The sequence below is a fragment of the Choristoneura fumiferana genome, chromosome 3, assembly GCF_025370935.1.
Source record: "Choristoneura fumiferana chromosome 3, NRCan_CFum_1, whole genome shotgun sequence".
In the NCBI taxonomy this organism is placed as follows: Eukaryota; Metazoa; Arthropoda; class Insecta; order Lepidoptera; family Tortricidae; genus Choristoneura; species Choristoneura fumiferana.
Window position 1 is genome coordinate 20,007,442 of NC_133474.1, and position 27,301 is coordinate 20,034,742.

The 27,301-nt window shown below is 39.9% G+C and overlaps 3 protein-coding genes and 1 pseudogene across 3 annotated transcripts; 2 read left to right on the forward strand and 2 right to left on the reverse strand.

The window, feature by feature from the left end:
* Nucleotides 1-161: 161 nt before the first annotated feature.
* On the forward strand, nucleotides 162-13,199 carry LOC141426891 (uncharacterized; the record flags this gene model as incomplete). Its single annotated transcript, XM_074086127.1, is given in 17 exon segments — nucleotides 162-326; nucleotides 1,406-1,615; nucleotides 2,265-2,399; nucleotides 2,402-2,664; nucleotides 2,953-3,281; nucleotides 3,613-3,757; nucleotides 4,412-4,567; nucleotides 4,691-4,945; nucleotides 5,488-5,712; nucleotides 6,849-7,028; nucleotides 8,361-8,493; nucleotides 8,691-8,782; nucleotides 9,569-9,705; nucleotides 10,250-10,407; nucleotides 10,873-11,024; nucleotides 11,422-11,529; nucleotides 11,981-13,199. Coding segments are annotated over 17 exon segments (2,981 nt in total), but the record flags the coding sequence as incomplete, so codon positions are not given.
* A 396-nt stretch (nucleotides 13,200-13,595) lies between these two features.
* Nucleotides 13,596-15,420, reverse strand: LOC141426892 (U11/U12 small nuclear ribonucleoprotein 25 kDa protein-like). The gene is made up of 3 exons (XM_074086128.1): nucleotides 15,031-15,420; nucleotides 14,450-14,521; nucleotides 13,596-13,899 (listed from the first exon to the last, which is right to left on the reverse strand). The coding sequence occupies exons 1-3, from the start codon at nucleotides 15,187-15,189 to the stop codon at nucleotides 13,657-13,659; spliced, it is 474 nt and encodes a 157-aa protein (XP_073942229.1). The 5' UTR covers nucleotides 15,190-15,420; the 3' UTR covers nucleotides 13,596-13,656.
* An 8,112-nt stretch (nucleotides 15,421-23,532) lies between these two features.
* On the forward strand, nucleotides 23,533-24,157 carry LOC141426901 (mitochondrial import inner membrane translocase subunit Tim13-like). Its single transcript, XM_074086150.1, has one exon. It carries the CDS (start codon nucleotides 23,733-23,735, stop codon nucleotides 24,003-24,005), a length of 273 nt encoding a protein of 90 aa, XP_073942251.1. The 5' UTR covers nucleotides 23,533-23,732; the 3' UTR covers nucleotides 24,006-24,157.
* A 164-nt stretch (nucleotides 24,158-24,321) lies between these two features.
* LOC141426900 (uncharacterized) lies at nucleotides 24,322-27,301 on the reverse strand (annotated as a pseudogene).

Below are 27,301 nucleotides of genomic sequence, written 5' to 3' on the forward strand. Positions count from 1 at the left end.
GTATTTAAATGCAAATAAAGTTTAAAACACAGTAGATGGTATGTTATTTAAAGGTAACGATCGCAAATAGGAATCTGAAGTATTTCCAAACATTAACCCAATATATCAAAATTTCCAATATGGTAATGACTTGATGCCAAATCAACCCATTCCATCCCCAGATGTACACAGCGTGGTCACCAACGTGCGTCCCTCCGAAGCGACGGCCATCGGAGGCCTGCTGACAGGCAGTGCCACCAAGACCACAGCCATTGTAGATCTGACCAAAGAAGACAGCAACAAGAATGTTGCTGACTCCAGGGAGGTGTCCTTTAATAAGTTGCAAGGTATAACTTTTTTTTTTTCTAAATCCAATGATTGTTCAGAATTATTATAAAACAAACCTAACCTAACCTATAGTTTTCTATAGAATGAACATTTAAAATTTTTAGAAAAAATTAAGGCTTCAGTGGGAAAAAAAATAAGACAAATGATGATTCGGACAAAAATTAGGGTATGACTAGGGAAGAGTATGCGAACTTTGGCGCTCCCCTATTTTTGACCTGTACTTATTCTTTATTACTTACGCTCACTCGACTCGGGCGCATCGACTCGACACGCGACGCCCCTGCAGGGCTACTACGAAACTCGAAGTTCGTATCGTACCGTCCCTCTCGCTCTCGTATAATATAATAGTATAAGTGTCAGAGGGACCGCACGACACAAACTTCGAGTTTCGTAGTAGCCCTGCTGAGACGATGTCGCGACGCCTCGCGACGCACAGTTTGAGAAGCCATGGTCTAACATACACACTCGAAATCACAACCATTTTCACCACTTCTTTCTTCTGCGTTTCATCCGCTATCAGTTTTCTGTCGCATATTTTGAAGAAATGAGAGACCGAAAACAAGAAATTTTAATGATTTGGGGCCATCCATAAAGTACGTCACACCCATTTTGATTTTGAAATTTGTTACTATTTTGCTCATATGTCACACACAAACCGCTTGCCCCAAATGTGTGACGTACTTTATGGATGACCCTTTTGTTATTGTAACGCTGTGCATGCATTATGCTATCTATATTGTTTCTTCCTTATAAGCTACATTATTTATATTATTACTTATAGCGGTTGAAACGCTCGTAGAACTAGCCGAATGGCATCGTGAGCGCCAGAGCGTTAGGCCGCTTCTAGACGTCCGTTGTTCTCACTGGACAATCGACCGTTTTTTTTGCCGGACTTGCGGTGTTGTATGGCTTACAATGAATGTGTGTACATGCACCGGACACTTCGGACACATGCTTCGGCGACGAAGCCATACAACACCGCAAAAAACGGTCCGTAGTCCGATGAAAACAAAGGACGTCTACAAGCGGCCTCAGACAATGATTGCTGTTTCACTACGAGTACGAACATTCGTTCCAGGCAAGACGTTCCCGTCGCTAGTGGTGGTGGCGCGGCCGTACCTGCGCGCCAAAGACGCGCCGCCGCCCGCGGACCGCTCCGCGCTCGACAGCAAGGTCAAATCTGTGCTCATGCACACGCCCATGAAGTTCACCGAGTGGCTCATACAGCAAGGGATGGTCAGGTCCGAGCAATGGTGCGTCATACACGCCGGGAACAAGCTCAAGCTGGGTGAGTTTTTGTTTTGATTATGTTTAGTTATAATCTGTACCATGTTTTTCTTGATTTTCGTTAGTTTCTAGGGACAGCTCAGTTCGTTGATAGAAATTACCTGGTAGTTATCTTTTAGTCCCATTTTTTTTTTTATATTATAATTATAGTAATTTCACAGTCATTATTTTCAGGACAAATTGTAAAACTCTTGGTTTGAAAATTTTGAAAAAATTCATGGTGGTAGTATGTATATCAAACTTACAAGAAAAACTATAACGGCTAAGTTTGCTTAAGAATTATTAGTATTTTAAGAGTAAATAGCAGCCTAAGGTATAAAATATACCTAAACTTGGAATATTCCGAATAAAATACAAAATCCTTAGAATTTTTTTACTTTATTTTATCGTAATGGCTACGGAACTCATCTTGTGCGTTTTTTATTTTTTTGGATAAGATTTAGACCTCTTATTATTTATTTACCAATGAGAATTAACACCATTACAGTTGATATCAATGTATCATAAATTTTAGATTTTTTTTGTTACTAAGGATGGTATCCAGGTTTTATTCATGGAGCAGTTAGGCAGTTACCATTAAAAGTTCTTTCTTTTTCACTTTTTTAATCTATATAAATATATAATATATTTTTAATAAATATGTGTTCCAGGCATGTACTCTGACGTATCTAAATTCCCGTACTCCGGCGGCTACGTATGGATATCCGAATGCTGTCCCACGCGTTTCGTCTCCGTATTCTGCAGCTCCATATTCGAGGGCGCCACCTTCCCTCCGAGCGTGCTCCTCAACTAGTATACCACTGGGCCTGCCAGACCAACGTCCAGAACGTAGTACAATGGGTGAAAGTAGACAATCTCTATGTGAAGGGGTTGTTCACTTGGCTGAGAGCTATTTGTACGTCGGCTATACACCAGCATATGAATCTGTTGGGCGGGGCGGGGAAGAAGGTGGAAGTTGGGGTGATATCGCTCGGGACTACCAGCCATGATGGCACGCAGAGGCAGGTCAAAGTTGAGGTGTTGGGTGTGCTCGATCCTGCTGAGAAATTGGTAAGTTACCAGTAGGGCGTGGTAATTTGTTTCTGCGTCTCTTTTTCTTTTCAGTAGTACTGTAAAGAGAAAACGTTTTGGTTCTTATATTTTCACTCATTATTAGTTCCACACCCTGGTATTACTAGTTTGATAAAAGTATGTACAAGCTACCAACATGCATATTTGAATAAAAATAAACCAACTTTAAATGGATCCATTCTAAAATCTGACAGCAATGTGATAGTTATGAAAATATTCCGTTTTTAAAATAAGAAGTTAGTGGTGAATAATTTATCTTTGTTTTAGATCCGTCTTCGCGCCGTCGAACCGTTAGCAGAGCATGAGAAAAACTACAAGAAACGCTTCCAGAAAATCCTAGAACCGCTTGTAACCTGGGTACACCCTAGCTCAGTCATCCTAACAGATCTAACTGTAGACAAGGGCACCCTAGTCTCTATGGGCTTCAAGAATGTACACCAATCGTCTTCGCACACTGAGACACCAGCTAGGAACAGCAATGCCAACATTATGGAGTACTTGAGAAGAATCGTGCCTAGAATGTTCCAGAATACTCTGTCGTTGCTGTCGCGGCAAATCATACAGCAGTTCTTGGATGAACTGGTTTGGAGAGAGAAGTGAGTTGATGCTGTCATTTTTTTTTTGTAAATGATTGTTTACTTGTTTGTAAGGTTGGGACTACTGAACCGATTCTAAAATTATTTTTAAAATGTTACCACTACCCCTGGTCAATCAACATGTGATATAAAATCTCGAAATCTAAAATTCTGGTTTAGTGATGGAATTTGAAACGGTGAATAAAAGCCATAATGTAATTTTTAGGGATAACACAGGGATTTTTGTTTGTTACTCTATAATGCTAAAATTTCATTGGATGAAATTCAAACGGGATCGGAGTAGAATCCAAAAATTTAAATCCCTACACACTCAATCGTTTATTACCCTTAGGTTTGGCATTTCCCCCGGACAAGCGTTTGACAATATCGTCCTCCACATCGCGGAGCAGACCAAGTTCGAAGCCAAGGACGCGATCACCGTACGCCTCAACAAGATAGCCGCCAACCCCTTCAAGAACTGGAAGTATCCATCTAAGGTAATATTCAATTTTGTCAAGAACTACTCTATTAAAATAGCTCTGAAATCGAAGTAGGAAAAAAACCAAGAATATACCCAAAAGCTGTCATAAATTACAGTGCCAAATGGCGCAAACAATATTCAGAGGGTTGGCTCCAAGATTAATCAAAATCCAAAGATAGAGATCAAGCATCTTCACTTATAAAACGCAGCAGCTCCCCGCCGTCTATTCCTCTGTAATGTAATACAAAGTCTGTATGTATGTACGCTTAGGTCTTTAAAGAACGTAACTAATTTGAATACTGTTTTCACTATCAGATAAGTATGCCAAATTTTAGCTCAATCGGATATAAGGAAGTGGTCGAAAAATGGTTTGCAAAATTACAACTTACATACTTCAAGTGAGGGTATAAATTTCTATACGGCAATAATGTCAAATATATGTATACAACGACCTTATGGTTAGTGGCATAAAGATGTGTAGATATTTTTGACGTCTTTGTAACATACATTATTTTTATGACCATCATGACTGTACAAACAAACGTAGAATGTTGCAATTTACATAATGCGAGTTAAATAAAAGCTTGTAGAATCACCAACGCTCCACAAATACTGTTACGGCACTTAAAATCCACCGTTCCCTTCTAAACTTCTAACACAATTGTTGCAGAAGACGAAGAACGTAGAAGAGGCGACGACCAGCGCGGAGCCCGAAACGGGGCGCGGCAAACGCGGCCGCCGCAAGAAGGAGCCCACGCCGGAGCCGCCGCCCAAGAAGAAACGCAAGGAAAAGACACTATACGTACCGGATGACGATGAGGAAGAGGTAAGTAATCTTTTCTCCAACATGCTCGGAAATGTCCGCCTATCTGTCGCAAACATAGTCCGCGAAGTTCTTACATATAGACTGCCACAAATAAAAAAATAAAATAAACTTCATTCCTCACAGATACCTCTAGCCCTCCGCCGTACGAAGATCAAGCAAGAACGCGAGAAGACCAAGGAGAAAGAAAAAGAGCCGGAGCCGACGGCGCGCAGCCGCCGCAAGGTCGTTCGGTCTTACGTCGACGATGACCTGGACGACGTGCCTCTCAAGAGCATCAAGAAGGAGATCCGGCCCGAGGAGACCGTGTCCATGGAGCGATATTACTTCGGACAACTCGGAGGGGAGGGACCGAGTGAGAAGGTCGCTATCGCTGTCGAGGTGAGTCGATGACGCTGTGTTATTGTTTATTGTGAATGCTGGGCGTAAGTTGCGTCAAAGTCTATAAACATCATCATCAGCTAGAAGACGTACGCTGCTGAACTAAGGTCTCCCCCCCTAGAACGCCAAAATGAACGACTACTGGCCACTTGCATCAACTAGTTACCCGCAACTCTAGCGATGTCGTCAGTCCACTTAGTGAGATTCCTGCCAACGCTTCGTCCTCTGTTTTGTGGTCGCCACTTGAGGACTTTTCTTCCCCTAGCTGGGCTCCAGAAATCGAACCAAATCCGTGGTGTGAAACTGCTTGCTATAAAGAGATGTACAGTCAAGGAAATTAAATCACTACCAATAATGTCATATTGGCATTCCATACATCTGCTAAAGAAATCATGACAAAAATGATTATGACAAGGTTCTACCCTGGGACGTAAATTAATTTCCTTGACTGTACGTGCTACAAATTTCTGCGGTGCGCAGGTGTAAAGGTCAAATTTAAAACCAATTTTTGGAACCACTAACCCGTTTCCAATCTCTTTCAGTGTCCGGAATGCCAGCTAGAACTGAACAACAACTGCGAGCTAATGGACCACTTGTTCACGCACGTGGCGCCCGCTCCGGAGGGCGCGGCGAATCCTTCGGCGCCGTGCCGCTACTGCCTCGCGCGCTTCCCGGACGAGGAGGGACTGGCGACGCATTTGAAACAGGAGCACCCTAGCGACACCAAGACGCCTGATCTTTATACTTACGCGTGTCTTATTTGTGAGGTAAGTGTGCGACTGTTTAGTACTCATTTTTTGTCTAATCAAGTGAAAAATTATTTCTTTATTAATCGTTTTCCAGGCCCCGCCAATTTAGACACGCTACTATACAATAAAATAAATCATAGTTGACGGATTAATTTTAGTTTAGTAAATACATTTGTCTGGTTGATCCCTAAACCTATCTATTCCATTTCATCTTCTTTCTAATAAAGCAAGGTCATCTACTATCATTGTGCCTGCCGCTCAGCTCAACATACGTCCAGTGCTAAGACATTCTGTCATATGTCCTATGTATGGCGTGAGGCCTGGACACTAAAAAGAGGAATATCAACTTTGTAGCGGAAAGGAAAGGTCTTGCGTAAGATCCTGGGACCTGTCAAGAGAGACGACGGCACGTGGAGGATCCGTAAAAACAGAGAGATCCAGGAGCTGGTGGCTGAACCCAACATCATCGGCGTAACAAAATCACACAGACTTCGCTGGTTCGGCCACCTACTACGAATGGGAGAGGATCGGGCTGCCAAAAGAGCGTACGTGGGACCGGCTGGTCGCCGCCCGTTGGGCGACCCAGGTACGCTGGAGGACAGTGTCAGGCGGATCTGCGACGTCTCCAAGTCGACGACTGGCAAGAGTGCGCACGATCGGGTCAGATGGCTGCTCTCGTTCGGAGGCCAAGACCCTCTTTGGGTCCCTGAGCCAAATTAGTTAGTTAGTTAAATACATTTATTCTTTCTTCTCTTTCTTTAATTTAAAAAACGAATAATATTTTTAACGATTACAATTGATTTGTGTGATTATGTTGTGTGGTCGATATACGCACTACTTGGAAAAGGGTTAACACGTTGGGTCCCATGAACATCACCGGTGGGATTACATAATCTTCTCTGTGTCTGCAACCGTCATTGAGGCTTGCTTTATCCCAATACTTTTTGACGTAATCGTTAAGAGTTACAGAAAACTCGTTTAGGGCCTATGCTTGCTGACACGGACGGAGTATGAGCAGTGCTAACTGCACGCGTCGCGTGCGACTGATTTTACCAACACCCGTAAGCGTGCGCCCGCTCCGTGCACCCGCGCCAGCTAGCACAGGCCCTTAAGTGGTCTATTTCACAATGAAATATTGTATTTTTGTTCCGCAGGTCCGTTTCGCGGCGGTGCTAACGCTGGCCACACACATGCAAAAGACGCACGCGCCGCTGGAGCTGCCGTACAACTGCGACGCGTGCGACTACCGCGCCTCCTCGCAGCGCCGCCTGCTCGACCACTTCCGGCACAAGCACGGCCGGCATCACTCGCTGCAGTGCCCTGTCTGCCTCAAGGTCGGTCGTCACACTACTCACTAGTCAGCTGCAGAGAAACATGACCCACTGCGGTACATAAGTATATCGGAGGGGTCACCTTTCTCCGTAGGTGATTGACTGTGTTTTTTTTTCTGTTGAAAAAATGACTTTCTGCCAAGTTTCTTGCGGCGCATTCTTCTTGGCAATGATGGTCTTTCCGAAAGCGCTGGAAGTTTAAAAATGACGTGTAAAAGTGCCCGTTGCGGCCTATTTACTGAATAACTCAAACTCAAAAGTCTTTATTGTGATAAGATCTTAAAAAGTATGAACGTTCAACATTTACCCTGTTAGGGCACAGCAATATTATATACAAATAATTAGTAAATTTTCTCTTAAAATTAAAATTAAGCATTTTCATAATAAAAATTAATAACAACAATAATAATATAACCTAACCATAATAATGTAACCCTACTTCATCATGCTCTGAGAAAAATTACACAAAATTAAGATATAATATATTATAAAACCCACGAATATAAATTAAATTGTATTTGGACATTACATTAAATTTTTACATAAATGATGTGGATTTGAATTCTGAATTTGAATTTGAATTTTTTGTACTAAGCATCATGCACATCATGTTCCTAGCACCCCGCAGAGTCTTAAGTAACGGAAGAATGCATGCATGCTTTTCCTTCGTCCTGGAGTTGGAGACCTGCAATTACTTTGACCGTCTGGGTCCTCCCTTCTCAGTCTTCCGTAATAGCTTTTGGCGACTCAACTAAAAAAAAACCGGGCAAGTACGAGTCGGACTCGCGCACAGAGGGTTCCGTACACATTTATAGGTATGTAAACGGGAATCGTGTGTTGAAGATATTTCCCGCTTTTTCCGGCTGATTTAATATATCCAGTGTAAGTAGAGCCCTGATCCTAAGAAAAACGTACGCAGTGTGGGGTCAGATTATATTGGTTATTGATATTTACACACACAAAAAAATCAAGATTTTCAGACTTCTAGTTGGTTGTGTTATAATAGCTACCTTCACATCAAATTTCAAGTTTGTAGGACAACTGGAAGTACCCTATAGGTTTTCAGTGCACGGTAATTTGTATGGAATCACGTTGTTTAATGACAATGACTTTAAATTTTGATTGCGTTGACTTAAAAGTTTGATTTTTTAAGGCTTCAAGGGACCGCAGATATGAGTATTCGATATAAATTTCAGCTTGATACCTCCACGCGTTTCTGATAAAAAGGGTCTTGACAGACGGATGGACGGACGGACAACAAAGTGATCCTATAAAGGTTCCGTTTTTTTCCTTTCGAGGTACGGAACCCTAAAAATGAATATTCGTCGTGTCCAGGTGATCCAAGTGTACGCGGAGGGCTGCGAGCTGAGTGCGAACGTGCTGCTGTTCATGGAACACCTGCGGCACCATCAGGACAAGGAGCTGGAGGTGCGCTGCAACCGCTGCGTGCTCAAGTTTGTGCACCTGGGTGAGTGGCTGAGTGGCCGCGACCTCACTTACAGCTCTTCACCACCTTTTCTAACTCACAATTGTCCCATCATCCCAGTTTATACACGTCCCACTGCCGGGGCCACAAATTTAGTATGGACTAACACCTGCCCCCGCCTGGAGAGAGATTGCATTATTTTTACTAAGGATTTAGGATTTGCTATTTCTTATTTGCAGGTCAATTGAAGGAGCACCAAGTTCGCGATCATAAGACGGTGGAGAACGCTCTGCCTCTCTGCTCGGAAGAACATTTGATCAACAAACCGAAGGTACAGTTTCCTATACAAAATGTTATTTTTGAATTCCGTTAAATTTAAGGGAACTTTTAACAGGTCATAATGAAGTTAATTTCTCCAAGATTTTCTTTTTGTTTTGTAATCCACCTGTATCCACCTGTGTCCACCTGTATAACTATAACTTAATAAGCTGTTGGTTTTCCTAATAAAATAAACAATAAGACACTAGTGGCCCAACTCTTAGGATAATTAAGAATGAAGATAATAAGTTATGCGCAGTAGATCAGTATAATGGTTCTTAATTTTTGACTTCACTTTATTGTGTCGGTGTTACGTTGCAGTTGAGAGCTAGTCAGTTTTTACCTGGCCTTAGCTAACAGTTTTGTCTCAAAAATAACTTCAGCTTTAGCACATTGTATTGAGAATATTGAGAGGAGAACTCCTGTTACAAAAGTTATTCATTATCTTTTAGACATAACGCCTATGCACGTGCAAAAGTGGCATTGGTGCACGTGCTCACCACACACACACACACGGCAAATACACACTCACACATACACATACGCACACATATTTGCTAGCTTATTGTTGTAAAATTGTTTATTTATATTCCAAAATAGTTAAAATTACAAGGTTTAATTGGGGAGGAGCACAAGTTTCCTTGTAAACTTTTTAGGAGATCTTAAATTTGGTAAAAATTTAATAAATTGCTAATTTCCATTATTTATAATCTTATTTCCTCAGTCAATTAAAGTTTAGTCTTATAGCAACTGACTGCATAGACATTAGACAAGTGTTTATATCCCGCTCTTTCCGCAGAACAAGGCTCGTCCGCCGGTGAAGGATTCCTCCAGCCACACGATGACCGCGACATACGAGGACCTGACGCTCGTGCTGCCCGACGGGATGCTCTGCCGCGAGTGCGACACGGCGCTCGACAGCGACAAACACTTCCTGTAAGCATGTGCTGTGTGATGGTGTTTGTATCTCTTTTGAGCTAAAACGCTAAGATTTTGGATGAAAGGTGGTATGTAAATAACTGTGTCAGTGGAATCTACAACGTGTTGTTTTTGATTTCCGTTAACTTTAAGGGAACACTCGACAGGTTGAATGAAGTTTATTTCTCAAGTCTGTAGTGGCCCAATGCGTGCAAAAGCGTAGTCTCGTTTTTTATAAATAATCATTGATATTCTGATACCAATTGCAGGTGTCTTAAACTTATCCAGTTACCAGCGCATTTACATTTACAGACTTGGTATTTCGTCACGACGGCCTGCAGCCAGCGGAGCCCAGCTATTTGAAATAAGATACAATAACAACTCAATTCCCGTCAGATAGCCATAGTGTTCGGGGTAACAGGGGCCCCACGTGGCGCCTTTGGATGTTTACCAAGGCGCCCGAATGGTGCACCGTTTGGAAATACCTCACCTATGAATTTAATCAAAGTTTTTTTTACTGTTTTTAAGTTCAAGTGAAAAGTAACCTATATTCTGTCGGCAGGGGGTCGTCGTCGTGCACGAAGTGTTCGTACGAGTCGTCGTGCTACCGCGCCATGCTGCGGCACAGCGGGTACTGCGCCGGCGCACACTCGCTGGAGGACGCGCCGCGCGACGCCGCCGCTGAGCTGCACTGCGTCTGCTCATACCGCACCACTGTCGGTCAGTCCATAAGCACACGCATGTGCCACAAACCCATTGATCGCACTGCCCCTCACGCTGCCGGCAATAATAGGGAATGTTACGCAAAGCTCTGCGCACGGGGCGACACTAGCGCCAACCGTAAACAAACCGCCATGACAACGTCAGTTCTCTTTATAGTTTACGGATCATGGCATATTTATTAGTAACAAAATAACATGATATTTACATCGATAGTAACGATAGAGCTACATTTCCAAAAGAAAAAATTGAAATCATGATATTTATGGAATTCAAAAAAACTGTTCACGGTTTGTGCTAGTGCTGCATTCTGACGGCAGAACATTGCAGTAATATTCCCTATTGGCTGTGTATAACAGTTGAGTTGAGTACGTTTTATGTGTGTATAATGGTTGTGATACGGAACCATATAAAAAAGTTGGCTTGTTTAGTATTGGGTGTCGTGTAACGTGCATCACGTTGTAGGCACGGACATGCTGACGCACCTGCTGAGCTGCGAGCACAAGTCTGCGTACCCGTCCGAGGAGCGCGCGCGCGAGAACACCGCGCGGGCCGACCACGCGCACGCGCACGCGCCGCGCGCCTCCGACGACGCGCCGCCCGCCACGCAAGAACAGGTCAGTGTGCTGCTCATCATCAAAAGCCTCTGCATCTGTGGCAGATGATTCAAGCATTGGTGGGCGTTCAAGTGTTACGTAACGCATTTTTTTAAGATTTTTGAACCCCCCCCCCCCCCCCCCATTTAACAATTTGTCGTGCTGGATGTTGAACGCGGTCATGTCTCTTTTAACGCCGTGCTTGAAGAGAAGTCACGGACGACGAAATTGACGTAACTGTTCAGTTGAACTTATTTATGATCAACGTGTCTCATTGACGTGCTATTTCCTCTTGTTTTAAGTAAGTATAAATAGAGAAAAAAAATCGTACAAAATCAAAATCGGGAAGTGAAATTCCCGACTTTGACGCTGAAATTCATTTTCTTTTTGTCAGTCAGTTTTATATTGTTATATTCAGCCCGTGGAGAATGTGGGTGCTATATCGGACTACGCGCCGCCGTCCGTGCTCAACACTCAGCTGTCGCTTGATGACCTGGCGCCGCCTTCTGTGCTGCAGACTGATCAGGTATCACATCTATCCCAAACTCATTTAGGAGGGAAATAAAAAACATGCTTGATAAAAAAAAACTGAGGCGCCCAGCGACCAAGTAAGATTTGATTTATCTAGTCGTCGTCGTATGTATGTAAGTCCGTCCAGGAATTTAACAATCTATATTTCACCCACTTCCTGGTATCCAATTGAACTGAATTTGGCGTAAGTTCGGCCAAAATACAATCCGGTCAGAGACTGCGGAAAAACTCCATTTAGAAAAAAAACTTACGTTTCGCAAAACTTTCGCACTTCTTTTTAGGGTCCCTTCCCAAGGGGTAAAAACGGGACCCTTTTCTGCCGTTTTTTCCTAATGTCTAATGTTGTATAGATAATGATACGGAACCCTTCGTGCGCGAGTTCAACTCATACTTGCCCGCTTTTTTTACTTTCGCAAACGATTTCCTAATTGTATTGTAATTGTCAGCACGACCAGGAGCTGCTCAAGGACGCATACGACCGTCCGCTGGCCACGCCGCGCCACGAGGAGCCCGGCTACAGCCTCGGGGACTTCGAGCCTCTGCCACAGGAGCCCCCGCCGCAGCCCGACTTTGAACAGCTATAGGTGTACCACTTTATGTAGTGACGGACGTGAAATCTTGACTGGTTAAACATCTTTGAATTGTTTTAATTTTGACATGTGTAGTTTGATATGTAAGGACGTTTGAGCGAGGCCCCGGATACCGGCATATTTTTTGAAAGGGACGTACAGGAGCGTTTTCAAGTTTTATTTTATTTTATTTCACAAACCTTAACGTCGGATTGGGCTGAACACGTTTCCAACCTATACAGGTGGTCACTTGGGGGGTGACTGAGAGCGGCCAGCTTTGACGAGGCAGACGAAGATGGCGGGACGGATTTGGATGTATATATGCAAAGGGCTGGCTTTGCATTGCGCTAGACAGGGAGATATGGAGGTCAAGAGGCTTTTGCCTCGCGGTGGGACTAATATAAAGACAATAGGCTACAAAGAAAAAAAGTAGCAGGTTCATGCTTGTCCCTCGACGACACGCGTGCCGTGTCCTACGTTTTTGAAAACATTCTCGTTTTGTTTTTATTCCGGACGAAATATTTGCAAAGAATTGATAGGATGCCCTAAATATAGTATTTTTTTTACCGAATTGTCTGTAGTAATTTTATTTTTAGTTGATTATGCCACGAAAATCGATAAGATATTGATGTCTGAAGAAGCAATATTGCATTTTATCAGGAAGGTATAAGTAATAGAATAAGGCCAGAGAGTCTTGGCAGTAAAACAAACCTCGTTCAGTTAACTCTAAAGTCAGACTGGCAAACAGCTATGTAAATCAAAATTGAATTGCGACAAATGTAAAGCTAGGTCATTCACATTCGCACGAATACATATTCGTAATCATGATTAAAAGTGCTTTTAGAGAAAAGGACAAAACAACAGAAGAGGGATTTAAACCATTCCTGATTAAAGTCTGTGAGATGAAAGTGATAGAGTGATGAAGATGGATCATTTTTTGAGCCAGATTTTGACTACGGCTCAGATTATTCTGAATGTCAATGAATGAATTAGACTCAAATGGTTTTGACTTTTGAGAATAAAATTCATTTTTTTTTTTTTTTTATACGACTGGAAGGCAAACGAGCAAGTGGGTCTCCTGATGTAAGAGGTCACCACCGCCATAAACATCTGCAACACCAGGGGTATTGCAAACGCGTTGCCAACCTAGAGGCCTAAGATGGGATACCTCACGTGCCAGTAATTTCATTTCATGCTGTCACTATTGATTCATTTTCATTTCATTTTGTACAATGTTATGAATGTTTGTGCGCTTGTGTGCGTCCAGTCTTACTTATTTGTGACCAATATTATTATATCTGTGAAATGTGTTGCCAATCCTATTTTTTTTTATTTGCTGCTATTTCAAGCTGCCAAAACTCATGGGTCCTACTCTATTGATATAGTAATAACTAGTAATAGAGGTAGGCTAGTACCTAGTTCTTATTAAGCTATTAGCTATTAAGAAGATATTATGTTTATAATATTATGACTATTAGAAAAAAATGTGGGGTCATGTGAAAAAATATATTATGATAATATAAGCTATGTTTTAAATTACAAAATATATGATACTATGTGAACTTTCTAGTTTTCTTTCGCTTTTTCTTAAATGTTAGGGTCACTTTGTTAGTCACTCCATAGTCTGCGATGCTGCTCTGGTCATCGTCGAGTATTAAGCAGTCAAAATTCAAGTCATAGGTCTTCCAAATGTATTTCCATGATATTTTGACTTTGCTTCCGATTCTCTGCTGGTATATTTCAAAATGTCTTGCAACAGCTTTCTTAAGGTCTCTTATTGAACTGTTTTGAGGCACCTGGAAAATTTAATAATATTTAAAACTATTTTAATGACATGTCTTTTTGCAAAAACCTGCCCAAAAGACTTCTATAAAGCTTAAAAACAGCTTAATAGATACAACCAAAAAGAAAATAGGATCAATGAGTTTAATTGGTAAACCGAAAATACTAAGGAATATAATTCTGTTTTCTTTCTTTATTCTTTTCAGTGGGGCATCAATCCAGGCTAGATAATATAATATTCCTTTTCCAAAAGGTATAGTATCAATTCGTCTAATGGTAGCCATAAACCATCCTTCCTATCATCCCATCGGCATGACACTGCCGATTGGATCAGTTAGAACTGACCAGGGGTGTTGCATCAAGGAGCGAAGTGTCTCAGCAACACAGAATAGGAGCTCCGATTGCTAATTTGCTACCAGACCAGCTGCTTTTTGTGAGATGATACTAACCCTTCCTAAAATGGTTTTATTAAAATAACACAACCAATACAAATAGCAAAGCAAGTAATTTTTAGAGTCAAATCAATTAAATATGGCAGTAGACAATTACTCCTATTGTACTTACAATCACTTTAAGAGCTGGTTCATCCTCCCGTGATATATACAGTGTTATGGACTGACCATGTTCCACAGCTATCTGCAATAATCAAACATCATTACACATGACATCTGCTTATAGCCATTAGGGCTGATCGCATGATTTTATAAAAAAAAAACAACTTGTCTGCCCACCTTTTGTCTATCAGCAGAGAGTTCCACAACAGTGGCTAAGATGTTAAATGAATATACATAAAATGTTGAGTTTGAAACATGGGCTGTAAGGAGAAAGTTCTGAGAGTAACAAACAGAAGTAACAGCTAAATCGCTCTTTGTGAATCGAAAATGTGAGTTTCTGCAAAAGCAGATTGGGAGCCACTTGAGCTGTAATCGAAAATAAGAACATGATCATACTTGTGTAGGCCAAATATAGATTTTGAATTTGCTCAAGTTGCTTGCTCAATGTTGGGATGATTGAAAATAGACTGCAATAAGGTCTGTGCAAGCGCAACTTTTGTAGCAAGTTGAAAGAAATTCTAAAGGCGTCTTAGGGTTCCCATTGCAGCAAACACCTTTAGAATATATCAAATGGTAATTCAAGAAAAGTACCTGAGCCAAAACCTCTTCGAGTATAATATCTGTAGGTAAGTCTGAGAGTAATGGATCGCAGCTGATCAGAGTGCAAACCGAAGACTTCGTTACTTCAAGCAATTCGTCGTGAGACAGTGTGCTAGTTACATCTTCGACTTCACTCGCATCTTCAACCATTGTGGCACTGATACGACTGGATACACAGAACTTCTATGACTGGATTATATGTTTTTAAAAAATATATGTGCTCTGTACATCAGAGGATAATTGTTGCTAGTTACTAGGCAGTGTTTTGCCGTTGTTTTTCGGTAAAAAATAACTAGAAAACGACATAATGACTGCACGAGAGACATACATATTATTTTTTGAGGGAGGAGAGGAGCCGGCGGGTGATACTATTTACCAGTACGGATAATACCGACATGGAAATACTGATCCGATACTTCATGTCACGTCCATAGAAACTGCAGGGCTACTACGAAACTCGAAGTTCGTATCGTGCGATTCGTGCGTTCTGTTATGAATGTACATCACTAGAAAAGAGACACAGCACTATTGCCGCCTTATTGGAACTGTCAACGTCTAACTGACACCGCTACTCTCTGTGATCTGCAATTCTGCAATTAAACAATATATGTACTTATTAGTCGAAATAAAACAACTCCAATGTGATTGAACATTAATTTTATTCTTCTTCGCGCTGCTTCACCCAACAATTGGTAGCAGAGCGTGGTTCGCGCGTACACGTCGGAGTAAGAAGAATGTCGACCTCATACCATCGCATCGATGCCCTCACGAAAGAAAATTACGATACGTGGTGCCTCCAAGCGCAAGCAGTGCTTATCAAAAATGGCCTGTGGGGATACGCAAACGGAGATATAACCGACCCGACTTCAACGCCCGGCAACGAAGCAGCAAAGAAAGAATTCCATCAGAACGATTTGTTGGCACGTTCAGAGTTACTATTGCTTATCTCGCCTTCAGAGCTGAAGCAAGTAAAAGGATGTAAAACATCATATGAACTTTGGAACAAACTAAAAAGTACATACCAGAGCACAGGCCCAGCTAGAAAAGCAACATTGTTAAAGCAACTGATATTAAAAAAGCAAGACAGTGGTGATGTTCGTGAACATTTAAACAATTTTATGGACATTGTGGACAAGTTAGCCGATATGAATATAGACCTACATCCTGATCTTCTAAGTATTATGATGTTGTATAGCTTACCTGCTTCATATGAAAACTTTCGCATAGCTGTTGAGTCGAGAGACACACTCCCAAAGCCGGAGGAGCTAAAAATCAAAATAATAGAAGAAAGTGAGGCTAGAAAAAGCAAGGACACACAACGAGAAAAGGGTGAAGGTGCATTTTATACCAAGAAAAAAGGAAAATACTGCCAAAAATGTAAGAAAAAAGGACACACAAATGAAGAATGTTGGAGTAATAGACATAAAAATCAACATTTCAAGAAAAAGGAGGAAAAGAACTTCAGCATCACACCTACATGTTTATCCATCACTTCTTCAGATGTGTGGTGTTTGGACAGTGGCTGTACATCCCATATGTGCGCACAAGAGGATAATTTTGAAAACATTCAATCTGAAGCCGGATCTTTGAGGTTAGCATCTAAAAGTCACACAGCAAAAATAGAAGGCATAGGAAAAGTGTCTCTGAACATCAATAATGAAACATATAACCTCCATGATACACTTTATGTTCCTACCTTAGCAACAAACTTACTGTCTGTGGCAAAAATTACAGAAAAAGGAAACAGTGTGTTATTTACAAAAGAAAAAGCCTACATCAAGGACAAAAAGGGTGAAATTACCTTAACCGCTGTGAAAGAAAATGGCTTGTACTACACAAAGGGGGAAAAAGCAAATATGACCCGAAGTGAAAATAATCTTGAAATGTGGCATCGAAAACTTGGTCATCTAAATGAAAATGACTTAAGGTTAGCTGCAAATAAAAATTTAATTAAAGGTCTAGAATTAAAGGGAGGAAACTTACCTGAATGTGAAGTGTGCATTAAAGGTAAAATGACCCGATTACCGTTCTCGTCCGTGGATGGACCACAGTCTACACAGCCATTAGAGATTATTCACAGTGATGTATGCGGACCCATAAATACTGAAACACTGGCAGGAGCAAAATATTTTGTGACATTCCTGGATGACTACACGAAATATTGCTGCATCTACTTCATCTCACACAAAAACGAAGTGTATGAGAAATTTAAGGAATATAAAACCAAGGTAGAGAAGTTCCATAATAAAGAAATAAAAAGTCTGCAGTCCGATAATGGAACCGAATACTGCAATCGAGATTTTGATGAGTATTTGAAACAAAATGGTATTAAAAGAAGGCTCACAGCACCGTACACACCGCAACAAAATGGGCAGAGTGAACGAAAAAATAGATCTTTACTCGACAGAGCTCGATGCTTAATGATCGATGGAAACATTCCTCAAAAACTTTGGGCAGAGGCGGTGTACACAGCTAATTATTTAATTAACCGAAGTCCGGCAAAAGCTTTGAAAGGTTGTACACCCTATGAAAGATGGACGGGACGTACACCTTCCGGACGACACTTACATGTATTCGGGGGTAAGGCATTTGTTCTGAATAAACATAGAAAAGGAAAATTTACACCAAAATCAACAGAAGGAGTGTTCATGGGCTATGCACAAAATGCAAAAGGATTTCGCATTTATTTACCTGAAAGAGAAAGTGTAATAATTAGCAGAGACGTGAAATTCATCAACAAGATGTACTATACCAGTGAAGGTGACCATAAAGAAGAAACCTATGACAAACTCTTCGACGAACAGGAACAGCGGCAACCTGAAAAAGAAAATAATTTTATTAAAAATCCAGAAATTATCAAAAAGGAAAAACAAAGAAAGAAGAAAGAAAACTTACCTGTAGTAGAAGTTGAATTCACACCAAAATCAATTCACAATCCTGCAGTAGAAGCGCCTGTAGAAGAATCCGAAGATCTCGAAAGCGAAACAATTGCCAGTGAAGAACCTGAAATCACAGAAAGCACCAACTCTGAAAATGAAAATACAAGGCCTCGTAGAGAACGAAAAACTCCTGCTTGGCAGAAGGATTATCTACTTAATCAAGACTCTTCATCTGATGAATACCATGAACCATCAAATAACGTGGATATAGATGAGACTACTTTCCTATGTGAAGCAGAGACTAAATGTCAAAATAATGAAGAATGGCATGAAGCCATAAAAGCAGAAATAAAGGCACAAGTCAAAAACGAAACTTGGAAAATCGTAAGGAAAGAAAAAGGCATGAAGATTATTGATAACAAAATGGTGCTGAAAAAGAAACTAAATTCTGAAAAGGGAGAAACAAAGAAAGCCAGACTTGTGGCACGGGGATTTGGACAACGTCCAGGTATTGATTTCAATGAAACCTTTGCACCTGTTACAAAAATTGAGTTCTATCAGATCCGTAATAGGAATAGCAATTGAAGAAGATTTAGAGCTAAACCAAATGGATGTCACAACTGCATACCTAAACGGAGAATTGGAAGAGAAAATTTTCATGAAACTCCCAGAATGCATAGAGCGATATGTGGCTGAAATTATGGTAGAGGCATGTGATGAAGATGATTTCACCTTATACAATAAAGCAAAGACAATGCTAGAAGATATAAAAGGCATTGAAGGAGAAAAAGTATGTCACTTAAAAAAGGCACTCTACGGATTAAAACAAGCCGGAAGGCAGTGGTACACAAAATTGGACACAGAACTAAAGAAATTAGGATTTGAAGCATCACGGGCAGATCCGTGTGTTTACATATTGGCGAAAGGAGGAGTAAAAATAATAATCGCCATATATGTAGACGATCTGTTAATTGCATATTCTTGTCCTAGAAAACTTGGCGAAATCAAAAATATATTAAATGAAAAATTTGAAATTAAAGACTTAGGAAGACCAAAACGCCTCATCGGAATAGACATAACATACAAAGAAAAGGAAATAAAATTAACACAGAAGAATTTCATCCAAGAAATATTAAAGAAATTTAAGATGGAAGAGTGTAACCCTACTACCACACCAATGGAAGTGAATTTAAATCTAGAACCAGAAACCAAAGAAAAAGATGAGAGTTTACCTTATAGAAACTTAATTGGGACCTTGATGTACTTGTCGGTAGCTACAAGGCCTGACATAACGTATGCCGTGAATTACTTGTCGAGATTCAACGACAGCTTCGGGAAAGAGCATTACAAGTCGGCGAAACGAGTTGTACGTTACTTAAAGGGCACAATGGATATTGGCCTGACATTTACTAAAACACAAGAACCACTACAAGGTATGGCCGACGCCGATTGGGGCGCGTGTAAAATGGACCGAAAATCCTGTTCAGGCTACAGTTTCAAATATGCAGGAGCAGCTATCAGCTGGGCCTCCAAGAAGCAAAGAAGCGTTGCCCTATCAACTGCCGAGGCTGAATATGTGGCCCTCACTGAAGCCGCTAAGGAAGCTGTTCACCTAAAATCATTATTCAAAGATCTAGGTGTCCATTTGGGACAGATAACTGTTTGGAATGACAACCAAGCCGCTTTGAAATTAAGCCAGAACCCCATAGTGTCTTCAAAATCAAAGCACATAGATCTGAAGATACACTACATAAGAGATTGCATCAAAGAAGGAGTTTTGAAAGTCATGTACCTGTGCACTGAAGACATGGAAGCCGACATTTTAACAAAAGCATTACCAGGACCTCGATTATCCAACCTGAGATGCAAACTTGGACTCATACAATAGTGTTGTGAGGAGGAGTGTTATGAATGTACATCACTAGAAAAGAGACACAGCACTATTGCCGCCTTATTGGAACTGTCAACGTCTAACTGACACCGCTACTCTCTGTGATCTGCAATTCTGCAATTAAACAATATATGTACTTATTAGTCGAAATAAAACAACTCCAATGTGATTGAACATTAATTTTATTCTTCTTCGCGCTGCTTCACCCAACACTCCTTCTGACACTTATACTGTATAATACGAGAGCGAGTAGAACGGTACGATACGAACTTCGAGTTTCGTAGTAGCCCTGCTGGTGTCAAACTGACAAGTTTTTACTGGCGTATACACAATTAAAAGGCCGGTATTTCCATGTCGGTATAGTACAGCCGGAAATAGTGTCATCCGAGCCGGCTTAATTTTATTTTTCATTGACATTTGATTTTGACGTGACTGTAATCTCATGTCATTTTAGTCTCGTCAACTTTCATCGCGTATTGCGTAAAATGAAACTATTACAATAGAGCTTGACTTGACTTTGCTTATCGACCGAATCGATTCCACAATCTTGTCAAATCGTTTGGCTCGCATCATCTGTCAATGAGGGCTATCGTTTTTTGTCTCACTAGATGGCGCACTGTTGCGTGAGGTTTTTAAGTATGTCTTTCAAAGTCTGTTATTACGGGCGTGAAAAACAAAGTTTAGATTAAAATCATATTTAATACACCTTAAAACAGTACCATAAAAATATCGAGCATGCCACAATGTTGCATAGTCCCCGTTTTGTTCGGAAAAAAGGAGGACAAAGGTTTCCGAAAGACAAAACTGTCTCAAAACACAGACATTCATTGCCCCGGAACGCATATTTGCCATAATTAATTTCAGATATTTCAATATATTCACAAATTATTCTAATTATAAATAAACCCGCGTAGCTCACTCAAAACTATGAGATTTGACATTTCGTAGACCTCACGGTACACTAAGCGCCTCTAGTGGCGAATTCATACGCGATAGCCCTCATTAGAACGAGAGTGAAAGCCGTAAAAAAATAGTACGATAGCGAAGGTCCTCAATGCGTCTGTTTCGAGTGTTTCGTATTGTTGATATTTTGAACTGTTACTTTGTTATTCAATTTTGTTATTACGGTTTTTGTTTATTTATATAGTGCCAAAGAAGACCACATGGTTTGTGAGATTCCGATAGACAAGCAAAAACATTTGCTACGCGGGTGAAACCGCAGGCAAAAACCCTTAGGATATTAAAGCGATAATCGCAATAAACCGATTCGAATTTACATTGTCACAACCCTATTGCTAAATGACATGTGTCACCGTTCACCGTACCCATCCTATCGTCGCTCGTTTGCAGCAAGTTTTTGTTTGCAGCGATAAATCTAGTCACGTGACCCATTTTGAAGGTGATTTTGAATTTCCCGCGACTCAAAAAAGTAGCGTCGAGCAGCAGCGACAAGATGGTTTCTTGTAGGATTGATCTTGGCCTTGGAAGCTAATTTCTTAATCTCATTTAGTAGCAGTCGTGGCAGTGGTACAAATAAAGAAATTGGAATGAATAAAAAAAAACTGCCGAAATTGAAAAGAACTAAAAGTGTTTCCTTGCTCACCCTCGACCTTACGATAGCTAAGCTTATGCAAAATATGCGTGTTCATGCAGTTCCTCCACCTCCACACTGTAAGAACACACACAAATCACACAAACCCATCTATCACCACCACCACACTACACTGACGCGTTTCGAACTCAATCAGAGCTCATCTTCAGAGTGACACAACCATACACCATGCTACACCACCGTTTTAATTTGTCGCTGTAACTCCCCAAGTACCCACATATGTTTTATGAAACAAAACAAAACTACCCACAAATTATTAAATTTTTTTTTTTTTAGAATGCATGGAGATAATTAGATACAACAGTATAGGGTATTATAAATGAGCAGGTAATTTAGTTTCATCTCCTTGCTACGGCTTGGATCTAATTCAGCAATGGTAGTTAATAAAACATGCCTTGACAGTAAATAAATAAAAATCAAGGTCGTTTGAAGGACGGTTAAATGATCGAACGGTTAACGACGATCCCTATCACTCTCCTGTTAAATAATATAAGCGTCAGCGGGACGGCAAAATACGAAATTCGAATTTTGCACTCCTAGAATATAACTGCTTGCCTGCCTGGGCCTGCGCCTGCTCACTCTGCTCAGCTACTAAGCATTGCCAGTGAAAACAGGCCAACAAAATGTCTAGAAATGCACAAGCTTGTGTTGCTTGTACTTTCGTAGGTATACATAATTATTTAAAAGCATTATTCTGATATTACGACAGAAATTTTGACTTTATTAATTTGTAAGGATAAGTTGTTTGATTTAATGAGAAAATTGCTTTATTTATTTATTACCTATGTGTATTGACTTTAAGCCTTTAAAAACTAAATTCGTAAGTTATTATAATATAGTATAGTATAGTATCGTATAAGTCATAGGTAAAGTTTTAAAAGCTGTTTCAGTATTTTGTAGCATACTGTAAGTACCTAACTAATTTTATTTTATTAGTTTTAACCTGATTCAACAAAAAAAGATTATAATTACGTTTATCTCTTGAGAAATAGGTACTTATCGTTCTTATAAGTTCTTATAGAAAAAACTTTTTGAGTTAGTTTTTTTTCAGCTTTGTTATTAGTACATAAGTACAAAATAAACATTTTACTACAGAATGTTTACCTGTGATTCTTCCCCCTTTATTTTTGTTCCTAATATCAAGCGGTTCATAGTATCTAACTTAGGTACTATCACACTTTCACACTTAATATTATAACATGCGAAAGTTTGTAAGTGTTTATTTGTTTGTTTGTTACTCCATCACGTCTAAACACTTAACCGATTTAGATGAATTCGGTGTACAGATAGTTTGAGTCCAAGAGAAGGACATAGGGTACTTTTTATCCTGGAAAATTGCAGTTTCCGCGGATAGCGATAAACGAATACACGCGGACGGAGTCGCGGGCAACAGCTAGAGGATTAGTGGATAATAAATATCGATTGTTAGTGATCTACAATACTAGTGAACAGCAATAACGAAATGGTGGCGCTGTCTTACTTTTCAAAGGGAAATGTGTAATTTTTGACACACTATCTTCTGAATGAAAGCAATCAGTACGGCAAAACGTAGTGATATGTATATTATATACATATCACAACGTCATTGCGATTGCTACGAAGGCATAGTCCTACCGTCAGTTTCGATGAACGAAGGCATTGTCTTACTCAAAGAGTAGGTATATACACCAACACCAACCAAGAGTAGGTATATACCAACTATCGATAGTACCTAATTAAACGTGGGTGCTATTAACTAATGTATGTTACAGTCGCCATCTGGTATTTTGGAGCGGCCAAGGTGTTCAAAAATATCGGCACATGCACTTTATTAGTAAGGTTTTAGAGTTTATGTTTAGATATTTTTTGATCACCTTTGCCGTTCCGAAACATCTGATGGCGACTTGTGGCGACTGTACAGACAGTGCGTCTAGACTAGATCTAGATTCAGGGGGGCTACTACGAAATTCGAATTTTGTATCGCACCGTCCCTCTCACTCCCACTCCCGCATTAAATAATATAAGTGTAAGCGGGATGCAAGATAATACGAGCACAATACAATACATATTTTGATACGAAGTTCGAATTTTATACTTCATCACAATATCTATACTACTTATAAGCTTAAGCTTAGATGGCTAGATAAATCGGCACCTATTTTTTCAAGTATTAAGTCGGTCGGACTTGGACCAAGAAGCCATTCATTCTTACGGCGTCAAAAAAAAAAAAACAATTCAATCATCCTGGTTTTGAGGTTATCTATCCGTCATTCATTGGACTTAAATTTAAAAGAACCGTTTTACTCCAATAAAAAAGGCCAAAAACAGCAAAATGGATAGTTTAGCAACAGGTTCACTTTCCGGGACACAGAAGGAGGAGCTGATGGATCAAGTCAAACAACAAATTGCGATAGCTAACGCACAGGAACTTCTGACGAAAATGTCTGAAAAATGTTTCAAGAAGTGCATAAGCAAACCAGGCACTGCTTTGGATAATTCTGAACAGAAATGCATCGCTATGTGCATGGACAGGTACATGGATGCTTGGAATTTGGTGTCGCGGACTTACAGCAGTCGCATCCAGCGCGAACGAAACAATATGTGAAAGCTTCCCGAACGGGTTATAAATGAAAAAGCACTGAGTTACTGTAAATATAGACGGAAATTGTAGTTCCACACCATGTTACAAATTGTGAGTTGCGACTGCCAGTTGTTTTATGTTATAATGTTCAATAAATTGTTTTAGGTTAACTTTCAGTTATTTTTTTTTTAATTTGTGACCTAACATTATGTAAACCTTATTAAGTGCTGCATGTACTGTAACATGGTTGTATTCAATATTATGTAACCTGACATACTTGGGAGGTAAAGGAGCTAAAAGGCATAGTTTGTGTTTCAGTTGATGAAATAAAAAAAAATAGTTTATTAATTAAGTAAATTTATTAGATCTCCCCTCGTAGCATTCTCTTCCTGTACTGGTAAAGTTTTTTTATCCACATCTCTCGTAACTCTTCTTCCGGAGGTATTTCCTGAAAAAAAAAAAAAAACATTGGCAATCATTAACTTTTCTGTTGGTTTATTTATCCTCGAGAGTGCTTTATTAAAAACACATAAACACTACAAAAAAAGCTGAATGTACAGTCAACAGCAGAAGTAGACGAAGCAGTTGTGGTGCTAAAAATGATCTAAGCACTTCTTTTACAAAGAGGACTACAATAATGTTTATTTTAAAAATTTAAAATTGAAGTTCAGCAAATTGAGTGGAGGGAGACAAATGGTTTACATAAACACTAATAACAATGTACAATCCATACTAATATTATAAATGCGAAAGTGTGTGCATTTGTGTATTTGTATGTTTGTCCGTCTTTCACGTCGAAATGGAGCGACAGATTGACATGATTTTTGCAATAGGGATAGTTTATGGGCCAGAGAGTGACATAAGCTACTTTACCCTGGAAAAATGCACAGTTTCCGAGGTAACAGCGCGCGATAACCGAATTCCATGCGGAAAAATTCAGTTTATGAGCATTTGGGTGTGTCAGTGAAAGGTGAGGATAAAATACAATAATTTAAAATATTGTCAACGATACTGCAATGCCGCGTAACCAATGTTGCTAATGCGGCGTAACCTACAAAAGTAGAAAATTGAGATTTCACAGCCAGTATAATATAGGTAAACGCAAAAATGTTTTAATTTTAACACTAAAAAAAAATAGTCAATGTTGGTTACACGGCATTAGCCATTGGTTTTGGTTATGCGGCATTGCAGTATCATTGACACTTTATACTTACATCCAAGTTAATAATAGTATCATCATATTTATTCACTTTGATGTCTGAATTTGGAACTTTGACAGTCTCAGAATCCAAATCGATCACAATATTCTGATTCTGTTTCTTGCTTTTTGATGATGTGAAAGATCTCTGTATAAATGAGTCGCTGTTCAGTTCTTCAAGTAAGTTTCTATCATGGATTGTTGGCATATCTTCCTTGACTTCTACTTCTGGGTACTCATAAGTTGGTATTTTGGTCATAGTCAGGCCTGCAGCCTGTGCTGCTTTGATTGCCTGCTCGACTTTAGTTTCTGTGTCATCCAGTCGTACTGATTTCATAACATGTGCTGGTTCTGAAATGGGTTAGAAGATACAAATTCCAGAAAAGGAAATTTGAGAGGTACCTTGTTGTAGGATTAGTTGATGAACAGTGCTACCATGTGATCAATATCAGTAGTAAGTCTGATTTTTGGCAAAATCTGACTGGTACACATACAATACATACAAACTAATACAAGTTTTAACTTGCACTGCGACTCCACAAACACAAAACAAAAATAGGAAAAAATATACAATATTTTTTTGTAATATGCAAACTACCTCCGACCAGCCACAAAGTGTGGGAGTTAAATAAACAACTCATAGGACTCACAGGATGTTTGATTATCGCCGAACATTACCAAATTTAATTTATTAATTTATATTAATATAAAGAAACATCTGCTTTTAATAATGGATCCAATCTGTTCACAAAATATTGGTTAAGTTTTCGTTTGATATTTTTCTCATTTCATCAGTTTTAATCTCCAGAGGAAACTTATTCAAAGAAAAGGAACCTTGTAATGGAGACGCTGGGCCTCATACAAGTTCTGGTGATGCAGAATACTACACAATGTAGTATTAACTACATAATAATATTAATAACTCATCTATTTTTTCAGAAATAGTGCCTTTTAGCTTAGGAGGGCAGCATCTACAACACATGTTATTAGGTACCCCATTGCTTTATTACAGCAGAATGCCTTTTGCCCAGAATTTGTCTCTGTACCTAAAACTAAAAAAAGATGTTGGCTCTCTATTCCGTGGGAATTTTAAAAAGTCCATTCTTAGCTAGACATCCACAAGGAATATGTCTAAATTTCAAATATTTCACCTCAGTGGTCAAGTAGCTAAGAGAATCATAATTCAATAACATTCAATAGATGATGCTTCCGATAGCCTGTTGGAGTTTAGCTTTTAGTAGTCTTAGGGTCTGTTTCAACACTGTCTCAAGTTTTATACAGATTATTAAAATACCTCAAACGGGACTTATCATGCTAAACATGCAATTAATATTTACATCAACATTTCAACCACATTACAGTGGCCGTGGTCATGAGTAGCTGAAGTGTGGGTGTCAAGTCTGCCTAGCAGGGTGAGGCTTTAAACTAGCGGCACTTGATAAAAAAAAGTACTGGCACTTGTAACTCGAACTAAACATGATAAGTCCCGTTTGTGTATTTTAATTGAGAAAATCACGAAAGTTTTAAAACATTATAACAAATATCTGTGTTGCCATTTCTAACTATTAACTTGGTTCAATTAATTAAACAGATACATATCACATCTGTCATGTCATAAAATAATCAGAATTTTAAATGGTTATATTAATATATTACTATGGTAAAATCATGTTACCTATATCAAACGAGCTAGCTCTGCTACTGGACGAGCGAGTGCGAGACCGCCTGCGTGACTTCTTGCTGCTTTTCCCGCGTTTGGATCTACCGCGGGAGCTGCTCCGAGACTTGGAGCGTCTCGACCGTTTCGACCGCGACCTCGACGTCGAACGTCTCCTACCTAGAGCCATAGCGATCGCGCGACAAACTCCTCGAATAGCTCCTTCTCCTGTGTCTATGAGAGCTGGATTTGCTCTTATGGCTGGTCACTGAGCGATCCCTCGATCGGGAACGTCTCTTGTGTTTGCTTTTTCTTTCTTTCATATGACGATTCTGAACTGTAGGAAGAGCTTCTTTTGTCACGATGAGATACTTTGTCGCGAGGCATTTTAGTTTCACGTGGCTTTAGATGTTATTAGTTAAATAATAAATACACAAGACGTCGACCATTATTTATTACTTTCCA

Excerpts from the sequence above, each read along its gene's own strand:
- LOC141426892 (XM_074086128.1), bottom strand. The coding sequence starts at position 15,189 with ATGGTTGAAGATGCGAGTGAAGTCGAAGATGTAACTAGCACACTGTCT. Across the intron at positions 14,522-15,030 it reads TCGAAGAGGTTTTGGCTCAG|ATAGCTGTGGAACATGGTCA; the intron begins GTACTTTTCTTG and ends TGATTATTGCAG. Across the intron at positions 13,900-14,449 it reads AACCAGCTCTTAAAGTGATT|GTGCCTCAAAACAGTTCAAT; the intron begins GTAAGTACAATA and ends TAAATTTTCCAG.
- LOC141426901 (XM_074086150.1), top strand. The coding sequence starts at position 23,733 with ATGGATAGTTTAGCAACAGGTTCACTTTCCGGGACACAGAAGGAGGAG.